The sequence below is a fragment of the Mobula birostris genome, chromosome 19, assembly GCF_030028105.1.
Source record: "Mobula birostris isolate sMobBir1 chromosome 19, sMobBir1.hap1, whole genome shotgun sequence".
Taxonomy (NCBI): domain Eukaryota; kingdom Metazoa; phylum Chordata; class Chondrichthyes; order Myliobatiformes; family Myliobatidae; genus Mobula; species Mobula birostris.
Window position 1 is genome coordinate 21,883,375 of NC_092388.1, and position 12,319 is coordinate 21,895,693.

General features: G+C 41.8%; 1 protein-coding gene across 5 annotated transcripts in view; it reads right to left on the minus strand.

The window, feature by feature from the left end:
- LOC140212473 (PH domain leucine-rich repeat-containing protein phosphatase 1-like) overlaps positions 1 to 12,319 on the minus strand; it is a 177,787-nt gene that overhangs the window by 16,161 nt on the left and 149,307 nt on the right. For 4 of the 5 annotated variants that reach the window (XM_072283320.1, XM_072283322.1, XM_072283323.1 and 1 more), the window contains exons 10-12: positions 6,818 to 6,973; positions 3,516 to 3,716; positions 2,922 to 3,084 (exon numbers count right to left, since the gene is read on the minus strand). In XM_072283320.1, the coding sequence (XP_072139421.1) occupies positions 2,922 to 3,084; positions 3,516 to 3,716; positions 6,818 to 6,973 (520 nt within the window). The remainder of the gene's footprint in view (positions 1 to 2,921; positions 3,085 to 3,515; positions 3,717 to 6,817; positions 6,974 to 12,319) is intronic. The other variant, XM_072283321.1, reaches the window with a different exon arrangement.

Genomic DNA, 12,319 nt, shown 5'->3' on the forward strand with positions numbered 1-12,319 from the left:
TGGGTCTAAAGGGATATTCAAAGGTCTCTATTAGTGGTGTGTTCACTGTTCCAAGTAAATTTATTGTCAAAATACATATATGTCACCATATACAACCCTGAAATTCATTTTCTTGTGGGCTATCACAGAAAATACAAGAAACACAATAGAGTCAATGAAAGATCACACTCAACAGGACAGACTGTGCAAAAAAAAACCTAACTTTGCAAATACAAAAAGAAAGATAATTATAATAAGTAAATCAGCAATAAATATCGAAAACATGAGATGAGTGTCCTTGAAAGTGAGTTCATAGGTTGTGAGAACAGTTCAGTGTTGGGGCAAGTGATGTTGAGTGATGGCAATAGTCAGTAGACAGTGTGGTCTGAATGGTGGAGGTCCTTGATGATGGATTTTATTTTCCTGCGACAGTGCTCTGGGTAGATGTGCTCAATAGTCATGAGGGCTGCACCTATGATGGACTGGTCACATCCACTACTTTTTGTAGGCATTTCTGCACAAGGGCATTGGTGTTTTCATACCAGGCAGTGATGCAGCCAGTCAATATACACTCCACCATACACCTATAAAAGTTTGTCCAAGTTTTAGATGTTATGTCTAATCCTTGCAAACTGCTAAGAAAGTAGAGACACTGCCATACTTTTTTTGTAATGGCACTTACATGCTGGACCCAGGACAAATTCACTGAAATGATAACCCCAAGGAATTTAAAGCTGTTGACCCTCTCCACCTGTAGTTTCCTCCTCCTGAAGTCAATAATCAACTCCTTGGTCTTGCTGATATTGAGTGAGAGGTTTTTTTTGCAGCACCACTTAGCCAGATTTTCAATCTCCCTCCTATATGCTAATTCATCGCCATCTTTGATTCGGCCAATGACAGTAGTGTCATCGGCAAACTAAAATATGGCACTGGAGCTGCACTTAGCCTCACAGTCATAAGTACAATGCAAGCAGAGCAGGGGGCTAAGCACAGAGTCTTGTGGTGCACCTGTGCTGATGGAGATCGTGGAGCAGATATTTTTGCCAATTCAAAATGACTGGGGTCTGCAAGTGAGAAAATGAAAGATCCAACTGCAGAAGGGTGTATTGAGGCCAAGGTCTTGAAGCTAGCTTATTCACTAGTTTTGAGATGAAGATATTATCGAATATTGACCTGTAGTCAATGAAACGATCATATTGTATGCACCTTCGCTGTCCAGATGTTCCAGGATTGAGTGAAGAGCCAATGAAATGGCATCTGCTATTGGCCTGTTGTGATGGTAGGCAAATTGGAGTGGATCCAAATTGCTTCTCAGGCAGGAGTTGATATGATTCATCACCAACCTCTCAAAGCACAACATCCCAGTAGATGTATAATTGAAGCTGCTTGAAGCAGGTGGGTACCTCAGATTGCCATAGGTTCATCCTCCTGAAGGATACCCTCACGTCAGCCTCAGAGACTGAAAATCACAGGGTCATTGGGGGGCTGTGGGAGTTCGTGAATGTGCTTTCATGTTTTGATAGTCAAAGTGAGCATAAAAGGCATTAAGCTAATCTGGGAGCAAAGCCATGTTGTTGCCAATGTCGCTTAGTTTCACTTTATAAGAGGTGATAGCATTCAAGCCCTGGACAGCTGTTCAGCATCCTTAAGTGACTCAAGTTTGATCCAAAATTGCCACTTTGCACGAGATGGATTTCAGGAGATCGAACCTGGACCTCTTGCATTTCAGTTGGTCACTAGACCTGAATGCCACTGCAGATTGCAGATCTCAAGGTTCATCCAGGCCATCTGATTAAGGAAGATTCAAAATGATTTTATGGCAACATACTTGTCTACAACTATTTTCATAAAGTCCATGACAATCATGGTGCATTCATTCAGACCCTCTGATGAGTCCTTGAATATAGACTCGAAACAATCCTGCAGCCACTCCTCAGTCTCCTTCGACCACCTCTTTGTTATCCTTATCTCTGGAGCCTTGCTCTTTAGTCTCTGCCAATATGCATGTGGGTAGAGCTAAGTGATCAGATTTCCGGAAATGCAGTTAAGGCACAAAACGGTAAGCATTCCTAATTGTAGTGTAACAGTGGTCGCGTGTCTTAGGATCCCTGGTGCTGCATGTGATGTTGATGATAATTGGCCAAAGATTTCTTGAAATAAGCCTGATAGAAGTCCGGACAATGATTTGAAAAGCCTCGGGGGTAGGCTGTTTCTTGCTTGCTAATTGCGACATTTAGTTACTTCGAGTGCTTGCTTAACATCTGCCTTTGGCGGTATGTAAAATGGGGTCGGGGTGGAGGCTTGGGAAGGTGGGTGCAGGGAGTTAGGGAGTTAGCAAAAGCCAGTGGAGGGGAGGGTGGTGGTGAATAGTTGAATAAAAAAAGTGACAAGATTTTTTCACATTATGGGGACCTTTTTGGAACTACTTTCACAATTTTCGATTTGGTCAGCAATGATGATGGCTATTATATGTTTGAATTTACAACTATATGTCAGAGATTCTTTTCCTTTTCTTTTAACCAAACTTGTTTTTTTTCTCTTTTTTTCTGTTTTGTTATGGGTTTTTGATTTTGCTTTAGATTAGAATAAAATATACCTTTTCAATATTATGGTTAATTTACCTTACATAGCTATGGGGCATTTCAATCTTGTTTCTATTTCCATAATATCATAATGTATTTTATATTCATCTATGCAAGTAATTAATAAAAATATTGAAAAAGAAAAAAAGCAGTGACAGCTGCGAAGGTATGAGAATTCAGTTGCTCTGGGTGAATGGATGGAGAATGGCAGTGAGAGCGGGTGGAAAGGGAGACAACGTAATAGTTACTTAACACTATCCTATTAAAGATGTAATAATTCCAGTTTCAATGCAAATCCTAGTGTCTACTTTTGTCACTTGTTACAGTTCATTGTAGATCTTGGGGTCCTGGATTACCTACCTTTATTTCTGACAGATGCATCACTTCAGGAAAGACTTCAATACAATTGGAATGTGCAATAATGGTGTGCATTCGCCTACAATTCATTATTGTGGTTGGAATGGTTTTCAGTTTGTTCCCACTTAGATCAATTTCTTCCAGCTCTTCAAGTTTTGCCATTCTACTGCAAATAAAAATGAGGAATGTTAATGAAAAGGCTCATAATGAGATAGAAAACTAGCATCTTATTTATTTAGGGGACTAACAGATCAGGAAGCTATGTGGTGGAGCAATGAAAGTATGTATAGGAGCTCTTCATCGCCGCAAGGATAAATTTACGCTCAAGAGTAAATGACCTTCACATCAATAACAGACATACTGCCTACATATCAATCATCTTTAACACTACAGTGGTTTGTTTTCACAAGTGAAGCATGTTGTCAACCCACAAGTTTATCTCAGTCAGTCATAGTTTTCAAGCAATAGGCCCATAAATCAATGGAAGCTTTGTAATGTTCGACCAAATCACAGATGCAATTACCCAGGTTTCTCTGAAAACAGAGTCTGATCGAAAGAGACTTATCACATTTGAGCTGCTCGCCTGGAAAACCTTACCTGGCTGGAAAGCTCTGAAGTCTGTTATATGCAAGGTGCAGAACCTTAAGACAAGTGTGTCCTGTCAGCAATGGCACACATTTATCAGAGAGATAATTATTTGTTAAATACAGTTCTTGTAACATGCTGTGGCTGTCCTCTGACAGGCAGGAGGGAGGAATTATCTCCAGTTTATTTGCTGAAGCATTGAGACTACGTAAACTGTTGAGGGACAAAGAGAACTATTAGTATTTCAAACTAATCACCACATTGCTTTGATAATTTATTATTTCAAGATTTTACATAATATTACAGAAAGCATAAGTTATAAAGAATATACCACAGCAGGTCTCTAAATAGGTAAACTATGAATGAACAACTGCAACGCCAGAATATTTAAACTAAGGTACAAAGAATCTTTATATTTTTAAATAATTTTTGGTTACTCAGTTCCCTAAGGTTGAAACAAACTTAGAAAATATTGAACTCTTTCTATGCATTAATTAGAAATAGGACTTGTATTTATTTTCAGTCTTCTGGAATTTTATGATTTTATATACATATACATCTTTTGTTAAAGAATTAACTCCTTGCCCATAAGTACATTTCGAACAGGAAGGTAATCTTGGCTATCACATTTGAATTAATTCTTTGAACCACTCAAAAAGACAAGCACCTACAAACAGATCACAACAGTAAATGGGTAAGCAATTTTCTTTGTTGCTCGCATAATCTTTAGAACCTGCATTGTGCTTCATAGGCCATGACTTCTTAGACGAAAAATAGGGAAATTAAGCTTTGTAATAGAGTTTTAGGAAATGTGCTCTGTTAACTTGCAGATGGGGAGGCTTGAGAAAGTTACAAGAGAAATAAAAAACATGGAAGGGTTAAAGGAGCATAATTTCAATTATGCTTGGGTAAAAACGATGAAGACAGAAGACACAAACACAAGAAAACCTGCAGATGCAGGAAATCCAAAGCAACACACACAAAATGCTAGAGGAACTCAGCAGGCCAGGCAGCATCTATGGAAAAAGAGCAAACAGTCGGTGTTTTGGGTAGAGACCCTTCATGAAGACTGGAAAAAAAGAGAAGTCAGAGCAAGAAGGTGGGGGGAATGGAGTAAGTAGCACAACGTAGTAGGTGACAGGTGAAATCAGGAGATCAAGAGAGGGGGGGTGAAGTAAAGAGCTTGGAAGTTGATTGGTGGAAGAGATAAAGGGCTGGATAGGGGGGAGAATCTGATAGGAGAAGATAGAAGACCATGGAAGAAAGGGAAGGAAGAGGAGCACCAGAGGGAGGTGATGGGCAGGTAAGGAGATAAGGTGAGAGAGGGAAACAGGAATACGGAATGGTGAAGTGGGGGAGGGCAATTATCGGAAGTTCATGTTCATGCCATCAGGTTGGAAACTACCCAGATGGAATATAAGGTGTAGCCTCATCGTGACAGTAAAGGACGCCATGGAGCGACATGTTGGAATGGGAATGGAAAGTAGAATTGAAATGGGAGAAGACAATTTTCCCCTCAGTATAACTAACTTGATTTTAAGAAAGACGAAATCATGGGATTAGTCTCTTGAAACGATTAAAATGTGCACTGCATGAGCTTCGTAATAGCCACTATCCTAGCTTAGTAGCTGACACTGAGCTGCATCGTGCTCAAACAGGCCAGTGGATGACAATTGACAATACTATATGCCTTGCAGATGATTGGGGTTGCATGAGATATGCCAACTACAGCTGGCCTAAACTAACAGGTCAGATCTAAAGAACATCTGCCTCCTTAGTTCAACAACTTATCAAACGACTCAATAGTATGGAGTAAGCAGGCACTTCACTATGGAACTGGAAACTGATCAGTATTAGCACTCATCCTTAGATTAGGAGTAAGGAGATCAACACATTACACAGCACTTACATGTGGTTTCACTAGTACCCACATGATTAAAGCAAAACCAGAATGGGAAAAGTTTTTTTTTTAAACACAGGCTGCCTACTTAGTGGTACAATAGTGGTACAAGCAGATATAATATTGGCATTTGAAAAGCAGTTATATAACAAATGAATAGACAGGGAATGAAGGGATGTGGATTCATGTACAGGCAGAAGTGACTCAGCTTAATTCAGCACCTTGTTTGGCACAGACATCATGGGCCATAGGACCCGTGCTGTATTGCTCTATATTTTATATTTTAACCTCCCTACTTTGAAATTCAATTCCCCTTAAAATGCACATTAACATTCTGTGAGCGTACTTAATTATAATATCTACAGACTTGCCTTTTGCAAATCATGCATAAGAATACCTGGATCTCTCTGCATTTTGAATCTCTAAAACACCTCCCCATTGATAACAGGCTCCTTTTCTAATTTCTTCTGCAAAATGGATGATCTTACATTTTTTGACATTAACCTATCTATATTTGTAGCCTTGTTTCTCTTCACAACCTACTTTCCTATTGATTGTCAGGAAATTTAGCAACCGTACTTTTAATACCTTCATTTACAATGTTTACATAAATTTTGAAAAACTTAACGTTTCAGCACTATTCCCTGTGGTAGATAATCCACTACATCATGTCAACTGGAAAAAAAAGATTCCTACTCTCCTTTTCCTGTTTGCCCGATAATTTTCTACTCATACTATTATTTAAACTACACCATTAATTTTTAATTAACACAATAACATTTGATATGGCACTTCATAAAATATCTTCTGGAATCCAAGCATCCAAAGGACAAATTACTTTAAAGAATGCCAATAAATCAGTAGAACATGACTGATTATCTTGTTGTCTTTCAAGTGCCCAGCTCCATTTTCTTTAATAATAGCTTTTAATATGTTTACTGGTTTATAGTTTTCCGCTCATCGCCCCTGTCTGTTTTTGAATGAGGGAGTTACAATTGCTGTTTTGCAATTTAATGAATTTCTCCAAATTATTTTGGAAAACTATAACCCACACTGACTAACTGACCAGTCACTTCTTTTGTGATCCTTGGAAGAAGTCTACAGTGTGCAGCTCCAGCTACTTGCTCAGTGTCATTTCTCTGGAGACTGGATTTTTCCACGATCCTATTTGTGGATGATATTTGTACCTTCTTATGGTAAAGACTGTGATAAAACATCTGTTCAATTCACCTGCCAATTCCTATTTTCCATTATTAATTCCACTCCTCACTACCTGTAGAACAAATGCTCCTTTCTTTTACTATAAACAGAAAATGCTGAAAACATTCAGCAGATCAGGCAATATCAAAAGAAGGAGAAAGAGTTGATGTTTCAGATATGGATCTGCAATTTATGATAATGAAATATCTATTACCATTCAGCTTTTATGAAAAGGTTTGAGGGCAACTCGGTTAAATGGTTGTGCTGAATGTCAAGAACTTCGACTGGCATCTGCTCAAGTCGCTCTGGAAGTCTCCGGAGTTGGTTGTGACCAGCTAGAAGTTTGCGTAAACTCCCACTGCAGAACAACCTAATGAAGGATATACATAGAACAATGAATTCAATGCTTCTCATCAATGAATGTATAACTCTGTCCAAAACATTTGAAAAAATACAGAAAACAGAGGAACAGTAAATTAAAGAAGAAATAATTAAAGCTTTACTTTACTCACATCTTAAATAAAACATTCACTGAATTAACTACATTACAGTATAAATGAGCAGTGAGGCACAAAAATATCAGTCTCGATCTTGCTAAGAGGGCTTCACAGCCCAAAATATATATTTGCATATCTAGTTGTCCTGTGCATTTCATGGGCATATATGCATAGAACATGCCAGACAAAAGCCTCCTGACCTGATTGTAGAAGCTGTGAGACAGCAGGGCCAAAAATAACATAATCTGATCCTGTGAGTGGGCTGAAACAAGCCCTGCACAAGAAAATGCTGAAAAACTTTAACAAACAGCAAAGTCATGACCTAGATTTGGCATCTGTCTAAGCTGTTAACTACTGATATTCACAAATATTTAAGACATATGAAAAAGTGTGTTAAGAATCGAAATATAATAAAAAAAATCACCCAAAATATTTCAACTTAAAAATATTACTGAAAAAATCTTGCCTTTCTTTCACACAATGAAAAACCTTCATTCACATGGATGTACTTACGAATGCTGCATCAGATATGCAGGTAAATTCTCTAGTTTAAATGCTAAAGAATCCCAGCAAATTTATCCTTCATGTCCTGGACAAGCCTGCTTTGCTGGGGGAGAAGCTGACAGCGATGCAGGTGGATGCTTCCCTAGTGTCATGGATTCTTGATTACCTGACTGGCAGACCACAGTACGTGTACTTGCAACACTGTGTGTCCAACAGAGTGATCAGCAGCACTGGGGCTCCACAGAGGACTGTCTTGTCTCCCTTTCTCTTCACCATTTACACCTCTGACTTCAACTACTGCACAGAATCTTGTCATCTTCAGAAGTTTTCTGATGACTCTGCCATAGTTGGATGCACCAGCAAGGAAGATGAGGCTGAATACAGGGCTACGGTAGGAAACTTTGTCACATGGTGTGAGCAGAATTATCTGCAGGTTAATGTGAAAAAGACTAAGGAGCTGGTGGTAGACCTGAGGAGAGCTAAGGCACCGGTGACCCCTGTTTCCATCAAGGGGATCAGTGTGGACATGGTGGAGGATTACAAATACCTGGGGATACGAATTGACAATAAACTGGACTGGTCAAAGAACACTGAGGCTGTCTACAAGAAGGGTCAGAGCCATCTCTATTTCCTGAGGAGACTGAGGTCCTTTAACATCTGTCAGACGATGCTGAGGATGTTCTACGAGTCTGTGGTGGCCAGTGCGATCATGTTTGCTGTTGCGTGCTGGGGCAGCAGGCTGAGGGTAGCAGACACCAACAGAATCAACAAACTCATTCGTAAGGCCAGTGATGATGTGGGGATGGAACTGGGCTCTCTGATGGTGGTGTCTGAAAAGAGGATGCTGTCCAAGTTGCATGCCATCTTGGACAATGTCTCCCATCCACTACATAATGTACTGGTTGGGCACAGGAGTACTTTCAGCCAGAGACTCATTCCACCAAGATTCAACACAGAGCGTCATAGGAAGTCATTCCTGTCTGTGGCCATCAAACTTTACAACTCCTCACTTGGAGGGTCAGACACCCTGAGCCAATAGGCTGGTCCTGGACTTATTTCCTGGCATAATTTACATATTACTATTTAATTATTTATGGTTTTATTACTACTTAATTATTGATGGTGCAACTGTAACGAAAACCAATATCCTCCGGGATCAATAAAGTATGACTATGACTATCACTATGACTGTACTGAGTTCAGGGCTTAAAAAGCATTCATCTAAATCGGCTTCGACCAAACTGATTGGTATACACATGACAGTTCACCATAGAGTTGTCAGCAAAATCTGGGCTGTATATTCTAGAAAGGCACATCCAACCTTGTTTTCTGGATTTTATATTAGATTACATTAGATTCAACTTTATTGTCATTGTGCCAACTACAGATACAAAGCCAATAAAATGCAGTTAGCATCTGACCAGAAATGCAAAGAATAGTATTATTTACAAAATAGCTGCGAATAAAAAGTAAGTGCTACAGCACACAAATATAAAAGTACTGAGCCAGTTCAATATGGGTGCAATACTGCTTAGCACTGTGATAGACAATAGACAATAGACACTAGGTGCAGGAGTAGGCCATTCGGCCCTTCGAGCCAGCACCGCCATTCACTGTGATCATGGCTGATCATCCACAATCAGTATCCAGCTCCTGCCTTATCCCCATAACCTTTGATTCCGCTATCTTTAAGAGCTCTATCCATCTCTTTCTTGAAAGCATCCAGAGACTTGGCCTCCACAGCCTTCTGGGGCAGAGCATTTCATACATCCACCACTCTCTGGGTGAAAAAGTTTTTTCTCAACTCCGTTCTAAACGGCCTACTCCCTATTCTTAAACTGTGGCCTCTGGTTCTGGACTCACCCATCAGTGGGAACATGCTTCCTGCCTCCAGTGTGTCAAATCCCTTAATAATCTTATATGTTTCAATAAGATCCCCTCTCAGCCTTCTAAATTCCAGAGTATACAAGCCCAGTCGGTCCAATCTTTCGGCATATAACAGTCCTGCCATCCCAGGAATTAACCTTGTGAACCTACGCTGCACTCCTTCAATAGCAAGAATGTCCTTCCTCAAATTTGGAGACCAAAACTCAGTACTCCAGGTATGGTCTCACCAGGGCCCTGTACAGCTGCAGAAGGACCACTTTGCTATTATACTCAATTCCCCTTGTTATGAAGGCCAGCATGCCATTAGCTTTCTTCACAGCCTGCTGTACTTGCATGTTTGCTTTCAGTGACTGATGTACAAGAACACCTAGATCTTGTTGTACTTCCCCTTTTCCTAACTTGACTCATAGAACATAGAAGAGTACAGCACAGTACAGGCCCTTTGGCCCACAATGTTGTGCCGACCCTCAAACCCTGCCTCCCATGTAAGCCCCCACCTTAAATTCCTCCATATACCTGTCTGGTAGTCTCTTAAATTTCACTAGTGTATCTGCCTCCACCACTGACTCAGGCAGTGCACTCCACGCACCAACCACTCTCTGAGTAAAAAACCTTCCTCTAATATCCCCCTTGAACTTCCCACCCCTTACCTTAAAGTCATGTCCCCTTGTATTAAGCAGTGGTGCCCTGGGGAAGAGGCGCTGGCTATCCACTCTATCTATTCTTCTTATTATCTTGTACACCTCTATCATGTCTCCTCTCATCCTCCTTCTCTCCAAAGAGTAAAGCCCTAGCTCCCTTAATCTCTGATCATAATGCATACTCTCTAAACCAGGCAGCATCCTGGTAAATCTCCTCTGTACCCTTTCCAATGCCTCCACATCCTTCCTATAGTGAGGCGACCAGAACTGGACACAGTACTCCAAGTGTGGCCTGATTCTATGTCGCCCCTCGCAAGGGACTGAATATCATTCTTCACCAACAGAGCCACCCCACCCCCTCTGCCCATCAGTCTGTCCTTTCGATAGGACGTATATCCTTGAATATTCATTTCCCAGGCCCTGTCCACTTGAAGCCATGCCTCTGTTATTCCCACAACATCATACTTACCAATTTCCAACTGTGCCTCAAGCTCATCTACTTTATTTCTTATACTCCGTGCATTCATATACAATACTTTTAATTCATTACTCCCCTCACCTCCCATATCAATTCCTATTTCACTTGGCCATACTGTACGATCCCTTCTTGAGCTTTCTGCTCTGTTGATTCAGCTGTCTTTCCTAATTTTTCTTATTCTCATTTTCCCTTTATCTCCATCCTTATATTTCCAGTTCGTCCCCTCCCCCCCACTACTTAGTTTAAACACACCCGTGTTGCAGAGGCAAACCTGCCTGCTAGAATGCTGGTGCCCCGCTTATTAAGGTGCAACCCGTCCCTTTTGTACAATTCATCCTTACCCCGAAACATACCCCAATGGTCCAAGAATGTAAATCCTTGCTTCCTGCACCAGTTCCTCAGCCACACATTCAGATCCATTATCTCCCTGTTCTTGCCCACTCCAGCACGAGGAACTGGAAGCAAACCGAAGATAAACCACTCTGGAAGTTCTGCTTTTCAGCCTTCTTCTGAGTTCTCTGAAGTCACGTTGTAGAATGTCTTTCCTCTTCTTTCCCACGTCATTTGTGCCGACATGCACCACCACTTCCGGATGTTCACCTTCACTCTTGAGGATTCCCTGCATTCGGTACGTAACATCCTGGATCCCGGCACCAGGGAGGCAACACACCATCCTTAAATCTCGCCTGTTGCCACAGAAACCCCTTTCTGTACCTCTCACTATGGAGTCCCCTACTACCATGGCTCTGCCTGATGTCCGTCTCCTCAGCTTTGCTTCAGCGTCAATTGTTGACTCGCAGACCTGACCGCCTCTCAGGTTGGCATCATCCTCTGTCCCGACAGCTTCCAAGAGGGTAAACCTGTTTACGGGAGGCACATCCCCCGGGGTCTCCTGTACTTCATGCATCCTTTCCTTGCTTATCGTCGCCCCCCCCCCCCCCACCTTCTCTCTTCTGGTATCCTTGGTGTAACAACCTCACTGTAGGTCCTGTCCAGAAAACTCTCATTTTCCCGGATGAACCTAAGGTCATCCAGTTGCCTCTCCAGTGCTGCAACATGGTCCTTCAGAAGCTGAAGCTGGACACATTCTCCACAGGTGTAGGAGCCAGAGGCACTATCAGTGTCCCTGACCTCCCACATCATGCACGCAGCACACTGAATCAGCCTAGTGGTCATCTCTTCACCACTTCTCACCCTCTCCAACTGTGAGGTTCAGCAGGGTCACAGCCTCAGGGAAGAAGCTCTTCCTGTGCCTGCTGGTGTGGGAGTGGAGGCTCCTGTAGCGCCTACCCGATGGGAGGAGAGTAAAAAGTCCATGGTTAGGGTGAGATACATCCTTGATAATGCTTTTCGCCTTGCCCAGGCAGCATTTATGGTAGATGTTCTCAATGGTGGGCAATTGGGAGCTGGTAATCCACTGGGCGGTTTTAAGGGCCAGGTTGTTGTCGGCACACCACACGGCCAGGTGCTGGACCTCGTCCCTGTAGGCCGTCTCATCATCCCCTCTGATCAGGCCAACCACCGTGGTGTCGTCTGCGAACTTGATTATGGAGTTAGAACTATGTACAGGAACGCAGTCATAGGTGAAAAAGGAGTACAGAAGAGGGCTCAGCACACAGCCTTGAGGCACGCCGGTGTTCAGGGTGAGAGTGGAGGAAGAGGAGAGGTTGCCTAACTTAACTGATTGGAGTTAGTCAGAAAGTCCAAGG